The following is a 24,020-nucleotide window of genomic DNA, read 5'->3' as shown; positions in this document are numbered from 1 at the left end:
ATATTTAGGCCATCGAACTAATACACCGATTGACAATTTGGTGAAGTATCTATATAGCCCCTTAGCAGATTTACAATTTTTTGCCAGAGCGATACTTGAGAATCCACCATGTTTTAGGCTACCTGCCAAGATGGCAGTGACACCGCCACCCAGGCAGCTATAACCTCCAAAGAAAGAGCAAGTAAATAGGCATTTTGGTGGAAAATTCACCAACGTCCTTCAACACCGAGGGAAATCCTGCTGACAAGTGCGCGGTGGCAATCAGGACACACAATCAGTGCCCTCCTACAAGACCAAAAGCCTGCCATCATTTCCATGCTGGCCTTTCCTGGATTTAACCCACCAGACATGGTAAGAAACTGGCACCCTGCAATGGGCACCTGTTGTACCACCTTGCCTGGCAGAGCGAAACGCAGACCTTGCTGGAATCACCAATGTCTATACGAATATCTCGGTGGATGGCATCTCTGCTACCAAGGGGTCATGAAATGGATTTGTTATAATACCACCATGGGTGCGGATTGGGAATCTCCTGTTTTTGGGCAGATTTCATGTCAGTGCACTCTCTTAAATCAGTTTTGAATTAGGGAGTCACCATAGGTTTACAGTGGCTAAAACTTAGCTTTACTTATAGGGCATCCTGTTCTACTCTCCTTAATGTCCACATTTACAAAGGTAACAGTTTTTATGAAGGTCACACACTCGGTCCCATCAGCAGCTTTATTGGAGCATGTGTGGGACAGATTCTGTTCAACCAAGTCAAAACCATAACATTGCCTCGAATCTTCCAGTTTTCTTGTTGTTTTCAGATCAGCCTGGGGCTGCTTGTGCTCCTAGCTAGAGGAGACCAAACGCCACAGTTCAGGCTGGACTGATTCAGGGTGGGCAGGCCAATCTGATCTGAACATGGCTCCTCCCTTTTCAGAGAGCGCAATAAAACAATGGACTGGAATGCGGCCAGACTAATTGCCAGTGGCTGAGATTAACTCAAGCATTAACTCCAGGGGTGTCTCCTCCATTAGGGAGGAGGAGCGTCCCTCCCTTTACACCCCCCCCCCCCCCCACCAGCAGCAGAAGCCGGAAAACCTTTACAAGAAAAAAATAATAATAAACTGAGTTTATTATTGTTTTCTTGTAAAGGGGCGGGGCTACAGGGGTGACGAGCAGTGAGGGGGAGTGCTGGCCGTCTCGGGCTGGCCAAACACACATGCGCAGTAGGCTCTCTCCAGCCCGGCAACCTAGTTGCCGGGCTGGAGAGAGCCTGCACAGGCTCCCAGTCTGCCTGGAGGGCTCCCAGCCAATCCTGACACTGCTTTGAGCAGCGTCCAGATTGGCGGCAGGGCAGGCTGGGAGCCCGTGCCTGCAGGACGAAGCAGAGAAGATGGAGGAGCAGAGAAGATGGAGGAGCAGAGCCGCACGGCGACATTCAGGTAAGTGGGTGTTTTAAAAAAAATACCAATTATGTTTATTTGCCCCACCCTGCGCCCGCTCCTTCCTCGCACCACGAGCAGCGACTGATTAACTCATCACTATTGATTTTCAAAGTGACGAACTCTATAGGTATTTTTCTTTATTTATATTTTATAGAGCTGCTGTACCAATCAGTATTAGCACTTTACAAGAACACAAAGAACATATGAGTATGCAGGGAATACTTCGCTAAAGATGCGAAAAGATTGGTCACCAAGCCAATGAGACATAAGGGTATTGAGAGGAAACATTTGGGGGGGGGGGGCAGGTACAGAGACCACATATCACAGGGCATTCCTGAACTGTAGAGATTAGATGTGACAGTAGTGAGAGTTTGAAACTGCATTTTGCAGGGCAGAGGAGGCTCCATGAAGAGGCCTCTAGAAATTATTTACATCTGTTGACTTCTTTACTTCAGACCTTGAGGCGTCGTCATCCTGAGTATAACCTGAAAAGGGAAGTCATCAGATCTATTCGGAATGACCTGAAAGGGATGTTCTCCATTTGATCTGAAGTGTGTTTGAGATTTGGCTGTGGCACCTGAGAATGATTACTTTAGGGCTTGCCGCATTCAGAATTTCAGTGCCTCCTGGGTTTTTGTGCACCTAGAAACGGATCCCTTGCACGTTATGTCACATGACTCAAGCTGCACCTCACAAAAGAGACCACACAGGGCTGAAGTGGGTCTGGGGATTGACTGGGTTCCCTTCTGGCCTGGAGGTTGGGGCCGGAATGTTCCTATTGGAGCAGGACCAAGACTGATTTCCATGGAGCAGGGTCAAGACTGATTTCCATGGAGCAGGACCAAGACTGATTTCCATGTGGCTGGTACCTGTCTAGATTAGCATAGTGGGCAACAGAAATACAGCCTGGACGATTACTAGAGGCAGTGATTAATTTAAGCATTCCATTCAGCACTTTTTTATTTTTTCAAAATAAACCCAAGCGTAATTCAGATCTCACAACAGCCAAAACTGCAGTAACATGCAGAGGAATAGGACTGGGCTTCTCATTTTATATTTGAAAGTCTTTGGGAAGAATGTGACTGTTGGTTTAACTTTGAAAGACTGGGAAGAGATCTAGACAAATAGAAGAGGGAGTGAAGAACAGACACAGAGACAACCTGGAGATAAGCAAGATTTGTAAAAGAAACATACGTTGTTCTTGACATTAAAGCTGTCCAATTAGCCCGGGAAACTATCTGTAATTACAGATTTCTAAACAGGCTGAAGGGCAGAGAAGCAAGCAGAGGATGCAAGAGGATGATAAGACTATAACAAAGGCAGGACTGAGGAATTGGAGAAGCAAGCATTCCCTTAATCTATTCATAAATAAAGTAAGAGGTGAAATCATCTGAAAAAAGAACAGATGAAATTAAAATATTAAGAAAAAATTGGAGAATATGACAAACAAGTGTTTGAAAAAATATTCCTTAGATAAGTGGGGGTAAAACAGAAATGATGAACAATAAGACGTTACATGTTAGTGAAAGCTTGCTTGGCTCTGTCCAAGAAAGTGAGAATCTAGACTAAAATGGGTGTCAGCATGGCTAGCATGTTTCATGAGAAAGGTTGAAAGGTTTCAGTGGGAAAAACATGTTAAGTACATGAGTTTATAACAGAAGTAAGGATAGTTCAAAAGCATGAAGACTATGAATTAAGTTCATAAAGAAGAATGAGCAAAGTAACTAGAATGGAAGCGGCTAAGGAAAGCATTATCATCTGGAGAAAAAGGGTAGCAGAAAATAGTAGTGGGGATGGTGAGGAGGGAAAGGGGTAGAGACTAATCAGTGCAAACTGAAAGAAGTGATCAGTTGGTGGTAAATGATAGACGTGTATGGGGAAAAGCAAGGAGATATCACAGGCTAGGATCACCAATTCTAAAGTATGGGGTTAAGAAAGGGGATATCATGGGCTAGGATCATCAAATCTAAGGTAGCTCCCTAAATAGAAGCAAGTGGAGAAATGAAGGTTCTAAACTGGAATTGAGAGAGAAAAAGAATTGAGAGAACACTGGAACTCCTTCAAAGAAAGGGCATGAAATAAGAGAAACAAAAGTTAGTAAGATATCCAAGACCTTAAAGGAAAGTTCATTGAGGAAGGACCAGAGTGAACTAGAATAGTAATTTGTTTTGCCAATTGGACAAAGTGAAAATCAAGGAAGGTAAAAACAGGAAATTTGAAATAACAAAACGGAATGCTGTTGGTTCCCCATCCTTTCTTGTCTCTCTCCAAATTTCTAAAAGTAAACGTCCTACAATAAACTAAAGACTCCTTAAAATATATTCAGTAAGATTTTAATATTAGGATCTCTAAGAAACAGACCACTGTCACCAACAGGCACATAATTACTTAAGAGTCAAATTACATTTCTCTATGACACAATGAAATGCATTTTTCCTAAGCATTGTTTTAAAGTGTCTTGGGTACATCTGCAAGATACATAATCTTAAACTGAACTGAGAGTCCTACCTGCATTGTAATCATTATGTGTGACAATGTAAAGTTCATGTCCAACCCGGGTTTCCTCATTTACTTCACGAAAGGTTTTGGGAGGATTTACAATCTCTCCTACAGATTCCCCTGAAATACAAACAAATATTATTTTTAAAATAGGTGAACAAAGGAAAGTTCCTTACAGTGTTTATGCAGTGCATTTCCACTTTTTGCACAATGACAGAGTTGCCCCATTTGTCATTCTCCTCCAGTGAGACATTATGGGCATTATTACGACCTTGACGGAGGGATTTCATCCATCACAAATCTGACAGATATCCCGTCTGCCGTATTATGTCCCCATTATATCCTATGAAAGAGAATTAGATTTAAAAAAATGTCGTCATCTTTTCACTATTATATAAGGGACATTTGGTTCTGACTCTATTGGTTCATGGGCTGGGCCAGCAACAAATTGAAGATCCTGAGACTTGGGTGCATCCACCCACTACAGCTGAAACAAGATTTTCCAAGAAAAGGCCAGCAGATCTCTTTAATCTGCCAACTTCCAACAGTTGATCCCCTTCCTTCCACCTATGTCAGCACGGGAGGCTAAGGGCGTGATTTAGAGGATGGTGGACGGGTTACTCCGTCACAAACAAAACGGATATCCCATCTGCCGCATTACGATCTCCATTGGCTATTAAGGGGTTGTAATATGGCGGATGGGATAAACGTCACATTTGTGATGGAGTAACTCCCTCAGTAGCTCAAAATCAGTTCCTAAGACTCTTGAACAGACTTTCTCAACCAACACTGGAGAAGCTACAGCCCACCACTGAAATGAAACTTAAAGCACCCAACAGTCTAAAATGTCATGTACAGCAATAACCTATCCCTGTGTTTATGGAACTTCAGTGGCCATCTACAAGGCCTTCTCTAGGCATAACCCAAGAAGTGCAAAGCACTTTCCAACAATTACATTCACAGCTCTCCCCATTTAAAATATACCCACTGCACCCCCTCCGTCCTGCATCATTATGCTTGTGGACATCGTCAGTGGTCATAGAAACCACTGCACATGTCACTGTAATGGGCAGCTCCTAGTTATGCTGGTGTGGGGAACAGGGATAAAGGCCAAAACAGACCAGCTTGAGTAAGGTGAGGAGGCAGGGAGGGCGACCCAGATGAATCATATGTATGATGGCACTGTTTCCTTTTCCTATGAAGCCTCGCATGCCCTAGGTCACCATTTGAGAATGGAGGACAAGGTGGCTTTTGGCATGGGTCTCGTTAAACAAAACATAAAATGGTTCCCTGTTGGGGAACCGAGGCAATACCAGATTGAGCTTCTCTTTTTAACATTCTGTGGTGTCAACGGAGAGCAGATTCCTGCTTGTTCTTGCATGTGTGTTGCTGGCAATGTTGTACAATGTGATACGGACAAAGTATCTTGTTGTGACATTTTCAATTGGTGGACCTTGTAGTCAGCAGTATTTCTCTTGCAGCCTGGAAAAGCTCAAAGCACACTGTTTATTCAGTGACACATGGATTAATAAATATTGGTGCTCTTATTGTGTTGGACAGTTACAAAAAAACATTTATTTGTGAGTTCTATGCTGAAATAATCTTGTACACAGGCACCAACAAGCATTGGCAAACCAAGCTGGTCCGGCCTTGGCAAGCCTCAGGTATTTTTCAAACATATTTAACTTATGTGACAGGTATTATAAACGTAAAAGTAATAAAAAATAACGACTTGTCACAAAAATAACTAAAACAACGAAATGAAGTCAGACCTGAAAGCAAACAGTGACCTTGGAACTGAGTTGACTACTGCAGTTGTACACATATGCAGAGGGAAGATGCCAGCACTCACAGTGAAGAAAGCCAACGAGTGAAGTGAACTGACCCACTGCCCATGCTGTATGCTGTGATGAGTGGAAGCAAAATGTGAATGTCCCTTGAACAGACCAATGGATGCTGAGGGCTGACCTAAAGCCCCTTTATCTATAAATATGTATATCTTTATATACACACACATATTTTTTCATGTATTTTTGGGAAAACTTTAGGCTGGTGAAACACCCAAATTGCTTTCTAGGTCAGATGTAAAATGCACAAATAAGGCTTTAAATAAGATGTGTGTGGATTTCCAAAGGGCCATGTTAGTTAAAGTGACAAAGAGTGGCATCCGCCCAAAACCGCATTTAAAGGGAACTACTGCTAAATCTCCCCCAAATATTCCTCCAACACTTTGGCTCTGAGTACGAGTTTAGGTGCTATTTGTTGCACCTGATAAATAACAATACCACAGGGTACGGTATTTATCAGGTGTGATAAACAACACCTATTACGAGTTGTTGGGTAATAACATACAGATTTTGGTATTAAAACGTACCAAAATCAGCATGATACAGTAAATACCGTATGCTTTTTTCCCTGTTAAATTTCGATAGACTTTGACCTGCCAAAATTGAACGAAGGTTGATGTATTTAACGTATCCAATAATTGTCAGATGCATTAAATACCTACCAACTCATAATTCCGAACTATGCGTAAACAAGGGTTACGCACAGGTCGACTAAACCAATCACCTCGTAATCAAGCCCCATGGCTTCTGTGGACCATTCTGTTTAAAAGTCTATGGTCAGAATAGTAGATATCAACCTCCAAAGTCACAGTGAACAGGACCTCCATGTGAGCAGACCAGGTATGCTTTCTCTACCTCAGGGCTTATCGGACGTTTAATTGATGCAATAACATGCCACCTGTATTTGAGAAACCTGTTCTCAAGAAACAGAGAAATGCACATGCCTAGCCAAATAAAAGTTGCAAATGAAAGGAAATGTAGAAAATGTCTGAGGATTTTCAGTCAGACAAATGTTGAAAACAGAGCAAAGTGCTTGGGATCTATAAAAAAAATGATTACCTGCCAAAACTGTGCATGATGAGACACTGAGGTTGCCAGCTATTCTTTAACAAAGTAAAGAGAAGCAAGCATATGCTCCTGACTTTCTATTTCAGTTTTTCCGAGCAGCACACATAAAAGCAATATTCTTATCAGAGTGGCAGCCTGTGTGTATCCTAGTTTTTCAGGTGGCAATCTCGAAAGTGTTGCTGAGGAATGAGGAATCAATACTCTGTCTGAACCAGGTTGTTAGATCTGGCATCCTTGGTGTGGGTCTCCCCTAACTTTTTGCCTTCAACCATCCTGTTTTGCGGACTTTTTTTTTGCTGGCCTTAGAACTATGAGTACTTTACCACAGCTAACCACTGCTAACGTGCTTGTGTTCTTTCCTGTAAACATGGTAGAATTGGCTTACACTCAATTGGCATATTTAATTCACTTGTAAGACCTTAGTACAGTAGTACTACAGGTACCCTAGGGCCTGTAAATGACATACTACTTTTGGGCCTTCAGCACTTATTATGCCACCCACATAAGTAGTCCTCTGAACATATCTCAGGCCTGCCAGTGCAGCCTATGGGTGCAGTTTGAAACTGGCATTTTATCCTGGCTAAATAAACCTTTTGCCTGGCCCAACCCTTCCTTTTGGATACATATAAGGCACCCCAAGGTAGGTCCAGAACAGACCAAATGGCAGGGAGCAGTATATTAAAAAAATTGGACATGTACTTTTAAGTTTTACATATCGTGGTAGAGAAAATGTCCTAAATTCGTTTTTCACTACTGCAAGGCCAACCTTTCCCATAAGATAACATTGGGTCACCTTATTGCATTTAATAAGTGATAACTTCTAATTGGGAGCAGGCACACTGCTTGGGTTTGGTGTCTAAAGAATTGTAATTGAAAGCCCTCTTTAATGGTAAAGTCGGAATTTTTGTCACAATTCTGAAAATGCCACTTTTACAAAGTTGGCATTTTCTTGTCCTAACCATTTGGTCCCTGCAGCTTGTTCCTGCGTCACATGACTAGGTGTAGCTGGCAGTTGGTCTTTGTGTATTGCTCCCAGGCAGTGAGACAAAGGGAAGTTAAGTGTTGGCAAGATGGGCCACTCTGGGTTGCAAGGAGAAGGAGCAGTCACCTACCACACTTGCATATCACAAAGACTCTGCCTGAGCACTCTCACAAAGCATCTGACAGTGCTCTTTTGTGACCCAAGACGAGCTGGGGCCAAGACACGGATGAAGGGGATGCCAGACACCTCGGGGGCGGAGGGAATCTGGAAGTTTCCTCTACTTCAAAGTGGGCACCAGGTATAAATATTGGACCCCTTGATCCAACTCTTGAGTACACTTCTGGACCTGTGGACCTTGCCTAGAAGAAGGACTGCTGTGCTGTTAAAAGGACTGCCACTCTGCTGCACTGCTGCCAAAAAGGACTGCCGCTCTGCTGCACTGCTGCCAAAAAGGACTGCCATTCTGCTGCACTGCTGCCAAAAAGGACTGCTGCTCTGCTGCACTGCTGCCAAAAAGGACTGCCACTCTGCTGCACTGCTGGCAAAAAGGACTGCCGCTCTGCTGCACTGCTGCCAAAAAGGACTGCTGCTCTGCTGCACTGCTGCCAAAAAGGACTGCTGCTCTGCTGCACTGCTGCCAAAAAGGACTGCCATTCTGCTGCACTGCTGCCAAAAAGGACTGCCATTCTGCTGCACTGCTGCCAAAAAGGACTGCCACTCTGCTGCACTGCTGCCAAAAAGGACTGCCATTCTGCTGCACTGCTGCCAAAAAGGACTGCTGCTCTGCTGCACTGCTGCCAAAAAGGACTGCTGCTCTGCTGCACTGCTGCCAAAAAGGACTGCCATTCTGCTGCACTGCTGCCAAAAAGGACTGCCATTCTGCTGCACTGCTGCCAAAAAGGACTGCCATTCTGCTGCACTGCTGCCAAAAAGGACTGCCACTCTGCTGCACTGCTGCCAAAAAGGACTGCCATTCTGCTGCACTGCTGCCAAAAAGGACTGCCACTCTGCTGCACTGCTGCCAAAAAGGACTGCTGCTCTGCTGCACTGCTGCCAAAAAGGACTGCTGCTCTGCTTCACTGCTGCCAAAAAGGAATGCCATTCTGCTGCACTGCTGCCAAAAAGGACTGCCATTCTGCTGCACTGCTGCCAAAAAGGACTGCTGCTCTGCTGCACTGCTGCCAAAAAGGACTGCTGCTCTGCTTCACTGCTGCCAAAAAGGACTGCCATTCTGCTGCACTGCTGCCAAAAAGGACTGCCATTCTGCTGCACTGCTGCCAAAAAGGACTGCTGCTCTGCTGCGCTGCTGCCAAAAAGGACTGCTGCTCTGCTGTGCTGCTGCCAAAAAGGACTGCTGCTCTGCTGTGCTGCTGCCAAAAAGGACTGCTGCTCTGCTGTGCTGACCAGCTACCCTCTTGCCTGGGTCAGAAGGACCGGACCTGCATCTCTAAACCAGGACTCCAGAGTGACTCCAAGGGCGAATTGGCGGCCTCCTGATCAGAAGCCTTAGGTACAGAAAGGCTTCCAACAACCGTGATCCCAGCACTCTGCATTTGTGAGTCCTGCCCTGGAGAGCAAAGTCCATTGGGATCTTCACAGGAATAGCCACATCATTTTTTTATGTTCCTGAGGCCACCAAGGGGATCAGCTGTTTGCTCCTTGGAGCTCTTTGTGCGCTTGGTTTTCAAGTAGCAAAGGGTCCATCCTCCCCGGGTCCCTCTCACAGTTCACAGATGCCAAGTGCAGTAGGTTTAGTCCATCTGGTGTTGCTTCACAAGTCCAGCAGTATTCCGAGGAAGGTTGTGAAGATCCAGCTTTATATGGCTCGGCAGCCTGTGGGTGGGTGACACCCTAAGATACTCATAGCCTCTCTCTGAACAATAAAGTAAATGTCCCAAATCCCTGACTTCAGCAGTAGTTCCTGTTTGCCGTCCAAACTGCAATGTGTCAGGGCAAATTAAAGATGGCCAAGGTCTTCAGCCACACTATTTTTGGACTCTGAGAGCTGGGGGTGTGTAGGGGAGTGTATTATGGAAATTACTTGTGGCCTGCCACATCTAACACTAAATCCCAGTTGGAAATTGGCGATAGACCCACAAAATAATCCAGTAAAATGAAGCAGGGTCCTTCAGCAATCAGACAGGGAACACACAAGAACTGTGACCTGCTTCCTCCCTGATCCCATTCAAGGGCACCAAAAGTTTTACATGTTCCTCAAACAGGCCTGCCATGCAGGATTTAACACTGTTGAGCCGTCAGAAGGGGCAGCCGTGCCCTCCCTGAATGATCTGCTGAGCTCAGATGTGTAATCCCTGACCATACTGGTTGACCTGTCAATCAAAGGGGACTACTGCGGCTCACAGAAGGAATTTCACACCTCATTACAGGCGGGAAGAGCCAGCCAGCAGATGTAGACTAAGGCTAACTAGCCCACAGTGGCTCAGGCAAGTTAATATAACTTTTCTGAAAGTTATAGTTCCTAACTAAATAGAACAGATCCAACATTACCAATTAATTGTTTTTTTTAAACAGCTAAGAAAAATTAAAGATCTTTTCTGTAGCCGTTTCCTACTAGATAATACATTATTACTTATTTAAACTACTTTACCAGTCTTTCCAGGTGGAAACGCTAAACCTGATAAAGTGAAGTCTTTGGTGATTTATTAACTCTAGGTAATGTCACGGGCTATGCGTCATTTATGTCTTTGGCCCACTGGAACTGCAGAGGGGTCTTGATTCTTGTAGGTTCTGCCTTGAACAAGGTAAGGGCAGCCCTTTCTGGTAGCCACGGTGCTTCTGATGAAGGAATGCCAAAAGGCAGTCCGTGCCCCCCAGAAGGAGTCCCAGAGGAAAAAACCCCAAAGGGAAAAACCTCTATAGCAGGAACTCTCTGGAACAAAAAGGAAGCAAAAAGGTAAGTCTTCCAACAAAAAAAAAACAATACTGGAAGAAGCTGGAGCAAGCGAGGCAAAAAACTGGAGAAAAAATAACAGGAGCGAAGATCACCACCAAAGGAAGTCTTGCAGCGCAAAGAGAGCAAGAATCACACACCCTATATACCCTAAAACAGGAAATGACCAACAGGAAGAAGAAAGTCACCATATTGGATTAGGAAAGAATCATAGGAACATATAGAGAAAAGATGCCATTTTGAAAAAGGGTCCTATGGCATGCAGGGAAAAAAAAGCATGCTGGGAGAAAGAAGAACATGGCTGCTAAATGTGAAAATAAGAACAAAAGGAAAAGTAGAAAGAAGAGAAAAAAGAAGAAAAAGAAGGGACAGGCTGCACCAGGTAAGTGAGGGGTTGGGGGGAAGGTGCCCACAGTTAATATTGAGGGGGCGCCGCACCCAAGACTCGCCGAGGCCCCATGCCCACTTTAGGGCCTCATGCAAGGAAATAAAGAACAGAAGGGGGCGTGGCACACCCGACCTCCAGGAACCGCGGCTGCGCCCTGAGCTGAATGCTTATCACCCGCCACGGTCCGCCTGTTTGAGGCATGCTTTAGGCATGATAAGGTATATATGGGTATTGTTTGACTTAAGTTGCCACTAGATAGACATATTGGCAAATATGGAACACACATCCTGGGACACTGTTGGGGCACAAATGAAAACAAACTTATATTTCAACACCAGTTTAGCCCAACCAAATACTCCCTCCTACACACAAATCCTTTCTCTTTTTTGAATCCATGCTTTTGTGTCGCTGCCAGGACACTGTCTAGGTGCTTCTAAACCAGGGGCCGCAAGTAGTAAAGCGATAGAGTCTGAGAAGACTGCAGATGGAAGGCAGGGCTCCAAACAGTGCCTCCATGAACAAGTATCCAGGCAGCAAAGCAGGTGAAGATGACGGGCAGTGAACAGGAGTCATAGCAACAATGCATTCCACCTCTAACAGAAGTGACCTGCACCTGCAGCTCCACTCTGTCCTTATCTAGGTCTGCATGTCAGCAATGCACAGGGAAGTGACACACTTCAATCAATAGCCCTCAATCTCATCATCCATTTGTACTGTTTGATGGAATGGAATGATGTGCTTTCACATTCTAGTTCAGTTAAGGAAGTCCTGTGAGGATGGCAATGCTGTGGGGAAGCCTAAATGTATGCGGAAACGGACACTTACCTACTGTTTAGAAACCAACAGAAGATCTAAAGGTGCAGTAGGCTCTTGTAGACATTATGCATTTACTGAAAATCCAGAACTGGAAGGGCCTTGTCTGGTGACATTGCAGGAATGGTAAAATCCTGAGCGACAGGGGGGTATAGATGAGGCAGAGAGCTCAGTGATGGACCATTATTAGCTGTGTTTTGGTAAACATAACATGTAACTGGTCCTAGTAACTGGACAAGTTCAGGAGCCAATGAAGAATCTTGTGTTTATTTCAAAGCTGTAAGAGAGTAAGCTAAATCTGGGTGAGAGAATGCAGGTATAGGAGATCCTCTTACCCCATGTGCCAGAAGATGAAACTGTAAAACAAACTGATGGAGCGAATGCCTGTTCTACCTCTGAATCATTTGGTGTTGCCACAAATGGATGAGGTGCCAGTTGTCAGGAATCAATGCTTAGTGGCACGGAGAAGATATGCATGAAATTGCTAACTGCTTAGATAAAGTAACTGTTGATACCAAAGAGTATGATCACTTTTCTATCTTTGTCTTTTTGTTATACTTTATAAGTTAATAAACATCACGTAAAGACTTAGCAAGATTGCACATCATTCTGGATATCAGTGGCCTGCAAGAAGCCATTCCCTCTAGTACCTGGCCTGGTTTTGTCCAATTTCACATGCAGAGTAGCAGCAACACATGAACTAGAATGAACTGATACCGTAATGTTGGTAGAAGGGCCCTGAATGGTGCCAAGCCTTTCCTCATAGCACAGAGATTCAGTCACAGAATTACAAGGAGCTTGTGACTGAAGTAGAAAAGCCCAAGGGTGCTTTGGCCCTATTTGGGTTGGTGCTAGAGAGAAGAGCAATTTGGATTACACTCACAACATTAACAGAAATAAATATGTAATACACTGTAGCGGGTTCCAAAGTCTTGAGACTCAGTGCTTTCCCTCTGTGCACTCACAAGAATAACCCACTGAATGGATGGTGGTAGGCCCCAGAACATAGGGAGCAGCCCTTCCACCATTACTGGTAGATGTTTCAGAGTCAGAAGCAACACCTGGTACCAAATGCATCTCAGACCTTCAAGGATCTTGTTAAAATATAACACAGAAGAAGAAAAATTCCCTTGGTGCCCAATGCATCGCCTGCTAGACAGCGTATTCCATGTCTGTTTCGAGACATATTGTGGCTTACCAGGAACATAGTTGGGCTTGAGCATGTCCATTGCTTTCCACTGGTTGGCTTTCCTTGTCACTCTCATTTGCCTGCTTCTTATTGTCAATCTTGTGCTTGTCCCTTCCGTAGAGCATTGCATAATCTCTTTGATTGGCTGGCATGCGGTAAAAGTGCACACCAACCTTTACCAAATTGATTCTGATTTTTCAAGCCTACCTACATGTGAATAGGTTAATCCTCAAAATCACCAATCCAATCGTAATGGGTAGCAATCTTACCTACTTCATTAATACGCATGAGGTAGGTTGGAAATGCGACTCATTATGACTGCCTACAATCACAACGATGGAGCCTGCAGGGGTACGCAGACAACCATGTCTGTGACTGCTTTTTAATACAGCATTTTTTAATGTAGCCTGCTTTCCTCAAAGGAAAACAGATGAGTTTAAAAAAAAAAGAAAACTTTTACAAACATTTTTTTATAAGTACAATTTGATCCCATGCACCACTGCCTACCCCTAAAAATGTTTTCTAAACAGTCGCAAATGTGAAGGGGTCACTTGGGGACCTTCATGTTTGCAAACTGGTTACCACTTGCCTTTCGGTCCCATTACGAATCACTAATTGGAAGGAGCATCCTAGGCATGCACATTCCTGATGGCAAATCGGTATTTATTCGCAAGCCCATACTGTGATTAGGTAACGTGTTACCAAATCACAATTTGGGTTTGGTAAATACAAAAAGGCTGTTTTGCAGTTGCAAAGGGTCCGATTTTCTGCATTTGACCCTTTGCTTCCACAAACTGCCAATATATTTCTGGACCCTATTCTCTTTCTTTGCGACCAACGATGGCATCTTTTTGTAGTGGTTGCATCGTTCCATGACCATCAATGCACCCACGATTTGCTTTCTATCTAAAGGATAAGGAAAATCTTTGCAGAGGCTGCATGGGCGCCCAGAATACTACATTTGCATCATATAATCACAGGCCACATCCCTCTAACGTACAAATGAGCGGTGATTACTAACGGGATGAGCCCTCACTTTTGGCTACAGTTCTGATGAGACAGCTTAAGACTTGAGATCTCATGTGGCACCAAGCTGCCCTCTGAATAATTTGCTACCAATAAACCATACAAGTGTGTTGATATACCACACTGCACAATGCAATAGTACTGATAAGTCACGTTGTGCCTTCAGTCAACACCATACAAACTTTCTGGAGAAAGAAGAGTCTAAGTTCAAGGTTCAGCATCCTCTGGGACTACGTGCCCACACACGTTCACAAGATTAAGAAGGAAATACACTGTGACAGAAGCATGGTACAAAAATCAAATACATAATTGTAAAATGTTTTAGATCGACTCAGAGATGGTCGTCTGTGCTTGGGAGCAAATCTAACACACTTCACCTCTCTTCAACAAAGGTGACATGACGTGTAAGATGGTTCAGAATTCTTGGGATTAGTGTCTTATAACTTCCTATACAATATAGGTCATAGGAACTGCTGAAATCATGCCTGTCTTTTTCTGGATATGTCATGGAGCGTTTTTATAATGCTTGTGTTACAACATAATAAAACATGTTTCATCTTGGACATTATCTGTGACCAGCATTATAAACTTAAATTTTAAAAGGGCTTCCCATATAGTCTCTAGAACAGTGGTTTTTAACCTGTAGTCCGGGACCTATGGAGGTCCGCAATGTCTACTCATGGGGTCCATGATTGCGTAGAACATACATTAAAAAAATAATACATTTTATATATATAAAGGGGGAAATATAAAATTGAACATTTTAAAACGTTCTGTAAATGTGAAATAGGAGGCAAAAAATTAAGTTGGTATCCCCAGACTGATTCTTGGGAGCAGTACAGGTGCATCTAATAGAATATAGTATGGATGATGGTGCTTCAGTTGATTTAAGAAAAGCTCCAATGTTCCCATTGAAATTAAACTTTTTTTTATTTTTTATTTTTGCATGTGAATTAAATACAATACATCATAATTTGGGTATTAGTTTGATGAATACTTGTTTCTGTAATTGTGTGTATAGTTTTATTGTTTGAATCAACAAATTTGCATAGACCGGGGTCCCCGGATTCCAATAATGACTCAGTTGGGCTCCTGATTCCAATAATGATTCAGTGGGGGTCCCTGGATTCGAGTAATGATTAAATGGGGGTCCACAGAGGTCAAAAGGTTAAGAACCACTTCTCTAGAGCATCAGTATAGAATATGCGTGTGAGGAACCTCGTGCTTTAGAGGCCGATATTGGATTATATTAAATAAGTACATGCAGGACAGATTTGCCAGTTATGGTGACATGAGTGATTTTTACACTAGTCAGGTGGCATGCTAGAGTGCATCAAAAATCTGGCTCTTTATGTGCAAACATATGAATTTAGGGAAGGAGTTTAAGGGTTTAAGCGAAGTTGCAATGCATTTTAAAGATGTGTCACTATCTTACGTCAGCAGACGATAATGTTAGATCTGATTAAGGCAGATTTAGAACATCTTGGGAAACGATATTTCAGAAAGTAATTTATTTTTACACAATGGCAAAACCAAGGTTGCCACCTTCAGCACACCTTCTCTATTTCATTGGACCATACCAAATGGCGAGCAAATGATTTACCAAAATAAATTGTTCTGGTTCTCAGCACTGCTGATTCAGTCGAAAGTAGGTTAAGATGCACCAACAATTCCCAGGTGAGATCCTCCACTCATATCTAAAGGAGGGGTCTCCAAACTTTGAATTAATTAGAGCTACTGATGCCCAATGGAAATCCTTCAGAGCTACTAATATTATTAGTGTTGTACACATAAGACAAGATCACACCATATGAAAGATTACCAGTTGTGATCGCCTCAGTGCATAATTGCCATCAGTTATGAAAAAAAGGCTTCAGTAATACTTAACAGTCACCGATGAAATGCCCCCCTGGCACCAAGGTAATAATACGAAAGTATATAATATTATACATATTATCATATAATATTAGTAGTACGTCTCCCGATGCTGCATGATTTATCATTCAATTATCAGCTTTAAATAAACTTTGGAAATTATGGGTTCTAAAAAGCCATACATTTTTGTCTTGAATACAGATTTTTCAATTATGTTATACATATATTATTTTAACCAAGCCAAACCCTTTTTATTTAGTAGGGTGAGATGCACATAGGAGAGCTACTCCCAGGTACAGGGAAAGCTTCCAGTAGCTCACAAGCTACAAGTTGAGGAAGGCTGATCTAAAATGATATGATGCTAGAATGATCCACAAGGTTTTGTGCAGGGACGTTATGAAGAAGATATGATCAACATATGTCTTTCTTGTGTGTAATTTCCTGAACACCGGATTGTGTAATCTCTCTTGGGGACTCAGATATGTACTTTCTTAGCAGACTATGAATCTCTGGAAAAGATAAGGATTTGGTTAGCTTGACAGTCAGGTTGGGTGGAGAATAGCTAATTGGCTCCACCTCATCAACCATTCTAAGCATCTTCTACTCCATAAAGTGCACAATCAATCTTATACTTTTAAGTACTGTCTGTTACTATTTATAGTGTTTCTGTTAGAAGTGATTAATCTCTGAATAAATGAATAACAACAATAAATTAATTTATCCTGAAATTAAAACTCTGGATTTGCATATGTGTTGGAATAATGAACTGGGTACTCATACAGATGTATTAAGACTATAATTAAATGCAACAGATTGAGGTTATCCCAAGCTTATCGCAGAGCGAAAGGGTGAAGCTAATACCGTGTATGGTCCAGAGTGGTGACGGGGCACAAAGTGGGCAGAGTAGACAGGACTGTGGGGCCTGGTCTACAGTCAAGTTCGAATTCTCTGTTTGTGTCATTGAGGCCCATATGAAATGCATGAGCCACAACCACCTCAGCTGGTTAGGACCTTACAACATTCCTGCATTTCTTTACCAGTATTTGTTATTACCTCTCACCAATGTGCCCCCAAACGTCATCTTGTTCAGATCTGTGCCAGGCGGGAACATAGGTCTCTGGTCGTAAGATCTGCCGAGCGGCTTTCGCTGGTGGCTCGAATAGCAAGACTCTCGCTTGTCAAGCATCCTCTGCTGGAACAGAGTCTTCCGTGGTGGATTTAACAACACGCCTGCCTGGAGAAAAGGTGCACATCATGTAAGGGACAATTTTCTATGATGCAAATTCAAAGGCATGTTTTTGTGTATAAGAGTGATTCATTAGGCATTTCATGTGTCTGGTATTTGAATGCACAACCTACGGGTGCCCTGACTTTTTTTCCTGAGACCAAGAGTGATTAGAATCACTTATCGTAATGATATGGGTGAGTCGATCAATAAAAAAGGACCTCTTTTTAGAGGCAGTAAATGGAGCTCCTCTATCTCCATGACTTGTGAACTTCCTGTAAAGTGAAGGCAATCAATCCTCTTCTGTAGGTTCTTGCTAGATGGGGAAATCTGGGTGTACATCATAGTGTGAGAGGAGCACAAATATCAGAATACAACACAGCACATTGCACCCAGACATTGAAAGCACCAACCACTGAAACAAAACACATCACAAAATTCTACAAATGTTGTAGGAAGTTGGCTCTGTATATACTATTTCAAAGTAAGAAATAGGGTGCACAGAGTCCAAGGGTTCCCCTTAGAGGTTGATAGTGGCAAAAAGAGATAATTCTAATGCTCTATTTTGTGGTAGTGTAGTCAAGCAGTAGGCTTATCAGAGGGTACATGTTAAGCATGTGTTGTACACACACAGGCAATAAATGAGAAACACACATTCAAAGACAAATTCCAGGCCAATAGGTTTTTATATAGAAAAATATATTTTCTTAGTTTATTTTAAGAACCACCGGTTCAAGATTTACAAACAATACTTTAAATGAAAGGTATTTCACTCAGGTATTCTAGGAACTTTGAATTATCACAATAGCATGTACAGTTTTGGCAAAAATGGCAACAAGCTATTTTAAAAGTGGACACAGTGCAAAGATCAACAGTTCCTGGGGGAGGTAAGTAAATGTTAACTACACAGGTAAGTATAACACTTACAGGGTTCAAAGTTGGGTCCAAGGTAGCCCACCATTGGGGGTTCAAGGCAACCCCAAAGTTACCACACCAGCAGCTCAGGGCCGGTCAGGTGCAGAGGTCAAAATGGTGCCCAAAACACATAGGCTTCAATGGAAATAGGGGTTCCCCGGTTCCAGTCTGCCAGCAGGTAAGTACCCGCGTCTTCGGAGGGCAGACCAGGGGGGTTTTGTAGGGCACTGGGGGGGACACAAGCAGGCTCAGAAAGTACACCCTCAGCGGCACAGGGGTGGCAGGGTGCAGAGTGCAAACAGGCGTTGGGTTTTCAATAGGAATCAATGGGGAAACCCGGGGGTCCCTTCAACGATGCAGGCAGGCAGGCAGAGGGGGGGGGCTCCTCAGGGTAGCCACCACCTGGGCTAGGCAAAGGGTTACCTGGGGTTGCTCCTGCACTGGAGTTCGGTTCCTTCAGGTCCTGGGGGCTGCGGGTGCAGTGTGGTTTCCAGGCGTCGGGGTTCCTTGAAGCAGGCAGTCGCGGTCAGGGGGAGCCTCTGGATTTCCTCTGCAGGCATCGCTGTAGGGGTTCGGGGGGTCAACTCTGGCTACTCACGGGCTCGCAGTCGCCAGGGAGTCCTCCCTGTAGTGTTAGTTTTCCGCAGGTCGAGCAGGGGCGTCGGGTGCAGAGTGGAAAGTCTCACGCTTCTGGCGGGAAACGTGTGGTCTTTAAAAGTTGCTTCTTTGTTTCAAAAAGTTGCAGTTTCTTGAACAGGGCCGCTGTTCTCAGGAGCTTCTTGGTCCTTTAGATGCAGTGTAGTCCTCTGAGGCTTCAGAGGTCGCTGGACCCTGTTGGATGTGTCGCTGATGTAGTTTTCTTCGAAGTAGGGAGACAGGCCGGTGGGGCTGGGGCCAAATCAGTTGTCGTCTCCGTCTTCACTGCAGGGCTTCAGGTCAGCAGTCCTTCTTCTTCTTTAGGTTGCAGGAATCTATCTTCCTCAGTTCTGGGAGCCCCTAAATACTCAATTTAGGGGTGTGTTTAGGTCTGGGAGGGCAGTAGCCAATGCTGAGAAGTTTGATACCAAACTTCCCAGTTTTCAGTGTAGCCATTATGGTGCTGTGGAGTTCGTGTTTGACAGACTCCCAGACCATATACTCTTATGGCTACCCTGCACTTACAATGTCTAAGGTTTTGCTTAGATACTGTAGGGGCATAGTGCTCATGCACATCTGCCCTCACCTGTGGTATAGTGCACCCTGCCTTAGGGCTGTAAGGCCTGCTAGAGGGGTGACTTACCTATGCCACAGGCAGTGTGAGGTTGGCATGGCACTCTGAGGGGAGTGCCATGTCGATGTAGTCATTTTCTCCCCACCACCACACAAGCTGGCAAGCAGTGTGTATGTGGTGAGTGAGGGGTCTCTAGGGTGGCATAAGACATGCTGCAGCTCTTAGAGACCTTCCCTGGCATCAGGGCCCTTGGTACCAGGCATACCAGTTACAAGGGACTTACCTGGGTGCCAGGGTTGTGTCAATTGTGGAGACAAAGGTACAGTTTAGGGAAAGAACATTGGTGCTGGGGCCTGGTTAGCAGGCCTCAGCGCACTTTCAAATCATAACTTGGCATCAGCAAAGGCAAAAAGTCAGGGGGTAACCATGCCAAGGAGGCATTTCCTTACAAATGTTTTGCATTCTTGTGTATTTTTTAAACCTTATAGACTTGTGGCACTCTCACAAAATTATTAGTTACTCACCGCAGTAAACTACCATATACTAAGGTGTGGGCCCTACAAATGGAACCTCTTTCCACTGAGCGGGTCTGACTATGGTGCCCTAAGACTTTCAGCCTTTACAATGCTAAATACAAATGCCAGTGAGTGGATGCCTCAGCTAACACACTGGTGGGTGAGGCTGGGCCCTCAAAGGCACCACAGCTCCACATCTCCTCACACACCTGTGTTCTCTATCTGTGCCTCAACTATATTACAGCCAAGAGAGTTGTTAGGGGCTGGCGGGTGGGTTGTAAAATTGCAGAACTAAAAATAAATAGTTACTCCAGTAGGTAATTTTCATGTATTCCTACGTCTCAGTCCTTTTGGTCCTAGGCATGGTTAGATTTCTAAGCGTTAACAACAATGGGACCCAGTAGCACAATATCTATTGCGTAATATAGCAAAACATATTCTCGGCATGGCTGGTGGACGCAGCTTGGGAACTGAAATCCAACAAGCAATGCTTGCAGACAGCATGAGACGTAGCCCCATGTCCTGCTTTGGAGATAACCTCATTAAGTCCAAACCTATGAAATACTGTGGAGCCTTCTTTGACTTAACCTACATATGCATGGATATCTTGAAATGGCTCTAAACACTCGAGCAAATAACTCTCCTAAAGACAGAACCCTATCCAGTAAAGTATGAAGGCATTGTCAGCATACATCCAAAGAGAAGGGCCTTCACAATTGATAAAAAAAGGTTTGAGGACTTTTGAAATTTTCGGCCAGCTTAAATGAAACTAATTATGTTTTTAAACAGCTATGCTGTTAAGAGAGTTTCTTTGTGCTTCATAAGACAGATTTGGAAATCTAAGTTGGTAAGAAAATGTCTTTCAGATGAAAATCAGAGACAACCTTTGAAAAACCATAAGTATGAGTCTCTTATCAAAAATATACAGGTTCCATCGATAGAGGGTCAGCAGATATCACAGCCTATGGGGTATAAAACAGAGCAATCAGGACACGGCACCAGTCTGGCACCAAGTGTGGTTTTTGATAGGAGCAAACAGTCAGAGGAGAACAGAGAAATGCCTTGGCAGCCTTATTTAGCAACTTGAACACACATTTTCTGGTCTGCTTTGTAAGGTCTAATGTACGTATGTAGAATCTGCAGTAATAAGTCTGCATGATCGAGTGAGCTAAAATAGCAATAGATTAAATATTACCTCTGTAGAATACAGGTGGATTTAATTTATTTTTAGCTTCTGTGAATGGAAGTGGAGTACGTCCACCAGGTTTATCAGATCAGAGAACCAGATGTGGTAGGAGCGAAACCGAGCTACCAAAATAACCCCGTACTCATAACTGGATGATTACTTCTCTAATAAGAGGTGGTATACAGTAAGGAAACTCCCCATTGCACTTAAGGAGGAACACATCTCTCAGAGTTCTGACTTTCCCTATTCAAGATGTAACACAGGGATGCTAGTAGTTATTATGAGATGTTAAAAGATCCATGGAGGAAACCCATCCACGAGGATGAATCTTAAATTACTGCCATTTAGAGAGAAAATAGGTGAAAGAGTCTTCAGTACCTAAGGGAGGTGTGGCTTTTCTCTTTGCAACTGCAACATATTTAGTGAGAAAGTTGTGTAGGTAGAGTTACATGTAAATCTGCATTGCTGTCATTGCCACAATGACCTTGGTCAAGTTGTGCTTGATGGTGAGTTAAGCCCAGCAAATATTTGGCATGTGTTCTCATGGGAATGTGAAAGTAAGCCTCTCCCAGATAAACTGCAGACAGTCAATCCCACATTGGAGACAGTGAAACATCTAAGCTATGGTCACACTCTAAAAGTACTCCTTTTAAAAGGATTCACTGAAGGGAAATAGATTGGTTCATGTGATGCACATCTGACTGTGAAGAATCTGTTAAAGACGCCAATCACTATTTTAGCTTATGTATTGATTCAATTGTTCCCAGATTGAAAATGTTTTTGGATATTAAAATAAGGACATCTGATCTGGGTCAGCAAGTAACCGATCCGATGGAAGGGAAGCTGGAGATTTAGTAGAAACATTCATTACCAAGATGTTCCAAGAGCCTAGTGAAAATAGAATCTGCTGGCAAGAGCAAGATGCAATTCTAGTTTCACTAGTGCTGTTTAATGCCTTATCAATGGCTTGGTCTTTCTTGTATGCATTGGCAGTCCTTTTAGGTTTATTAACTTGAAGGGGTAGAAAGGAGAGATACTTTTATGACTGAAATTGTTCCCCTCTATCGTCTGCCCTTTAACCTCTTCAAGGCAAAATACTGGCATATGTTAATTGTGCAAATGTCTGCATCTGCCCAAACTACATGCAGAAGAGGTGGGCAATGAGCAAGATTGATGGTAAGGTTTCTCAGTGACTACAGACAAGAACCTAGGTGCTCATTATGACATCGGCAGTAAAAACCGCCTAACACCGCGGTGACGCTGCCAAAATAACGCCACGCGGGTACCATCCTTCTGCTATATTATGAGCACTGCCAGACTTCCGCCACAAGAAGGGCGGAAATCCAGCAGTGTTCAAGGTGGTGGATGGTGGTAAGGTGGCGCTGCTACCACCAGCACAGCAACGCCAGTAGAACGCCGCCAGCCATATTATGAAAATTAATACATCCTGGCGGTGTTCTGCTGGCGGGGCGCTACTGACAGTAGCAGTGCCCCTTCCCGTTCCCTGCAGAAAAACCTCCTCGGTCAAGGTAAGTCCGTCTTCCAACAGGGGAAGGGGGTGGGAGGGTGTTCGGTGGAGGGTGTTGAGTGTGTGTGTGTGTCTTAGTGTGTGCATGAATATGTGAGTGTGTGAATGCGTCTGTGTGTGTTGTGTTGTGTTGTTCGCGTGGTTCTATGCGTGTGAGAATGGTGAAGTGAGTGCTTGTCTGCATGTCAGTGTGATCATGTCTGGATGTATGCGTGTATGAATGTGTGTATGCCATTGTGTATAATGCGGGTATGTCAGTGTGAGTGATTGGGTGTATGCGTGGTGCGTGTCTGTGGGTGTGTACGTGTATGGGGGTGGATGGGGTGTGCCTGAGGATCGGAGGGGGTGACGGGGTATGTCCGAGACTCGGAGGGGGTGGGGGGTGTCTGAGGATTGGTGGGGGTGTGTGTGTGTGAGGATGGGAGGGGGTGGGGTGTGTGTGTGAGGATCGGAGGGGGTGGGGGGTGTTTGGATGGAGGTGGGGTGGGGAGTGTCAGGTGAGTGTTGGAGGGGTGGGGGAGCTGCCTACCAGTGACAGGGAAGGAATTCCCTGTCACCGGTAGGGCCTGTCACCATGGTTTTCGTGGTGTTGCTAACGCCACGAAAACCATGGTGGTAGGCAGGCTCATAATGCTGCCGGCGGTACTATGCCAGCCACCGGGCTGGAGATACACATCTCTGGCCCGGCGGCTCATACCGCCACATTAACACCCACCACCAATCCTCAGACACCCCCTGAGTCATCCCAGCTCCTATTTTACAGATTTAGAACCATGGTAAGATGACAGCCCATAGTGCTGTCAAAGAGAGATTTTAGGTGCTATACTCGGACTCTTGCCTCAGATAGATTTGAATTATGCTTGACTCCTGTAAATTGGCCCAAGACAATGCTTTTTTTGCTGAGGCTACTACCTGGTGACATGCAGCAGTCAAATCTTGGTAAGCAATATTCCTCTCTTCTGCTAAAACCTTCTAATTTCAGCTATAGATAACTCTTCTGAGCAATACCACTGACCTGGTCAGTGAACAGCTCTGCCTCTCGGAGCTCCACCTGTTAAGTAGAGCCCTTGTTCCTCTGAACTCCTGACCCTGTCCGGAGTTCGAGGCCCTCCTCCACCCGCAGGATTCTGCCTGCGCCTCATCCCTGGTGTCTAGTGGGAGAGTTCTGCTTTCCTACTAGGCTGCCCTCTGCCTCTCTCCTCCTTTTCTCTGCTTTGCTCTCTGTGTGCTCTCTCTTCTGTGCCTGCCCCTTGTGCCCCTTTATGCCGTTCGCTCTGCACTGTGCTCCTTTCGACTTCTGCTGTACTTCTTCGCTTTTCCCTCCACTCTCTCGCTCTCACTCTCACCCCTCTTTCTCTCTCTCCTGCCACTGCTGTCCCTGTGGCCCCGCCCCCTCCTCTCTCTCACGCT

At 44.3% G+C, this 24,020-nt stretch overlaps 1 protein-coding gene across 1 annotated transcript in view; it reads right to left on the bottom strand.

Moving 5' to 3' along the window:
- EFHB (EF-hand domain family member B) overlaps positions 1-24,020 on the bottom strand; it is a 123,961-nt gene that overhangs the window by 68,831 nt on the left and 31,110 nt on the right. Inside the window, exons 4-5 of the mRNA XM_069212069.1 lie at positions 17,085-17,265; positions 3,942-4,052 (exon numbers count right to left, since the gene is read on the bottom strand). Coding sequence (XP_069068170.1) covers positions 3,942-4,052; positions 17,085-17,265 — 292 coding nt within the window. The remainder of the gene's footprint in view (positions 1-3,941; positions 4,053-17,084; positions 17,266-24,020) is intronic.

Source organism: Pleurodeles waltl, chromosome 10 (assembly GCF_031143425.1).
Source record: "Pleurodeles waltl isolate 20211129_DDA chromosome 10, aPleWal1.hap1.20221129, whole genome shotgun sequence".
NCBI lineage: Eukaryota > Metazoa > Chordata > Amphibia > Caudata > Salamandridae > Pleurodeles > Pleurodeles waltl.
The sequence above is the reverse complement of the archived record's forward strand: the minus strand, read 5'-3'. Positions and strand labels throughout refer to the sequence as shown.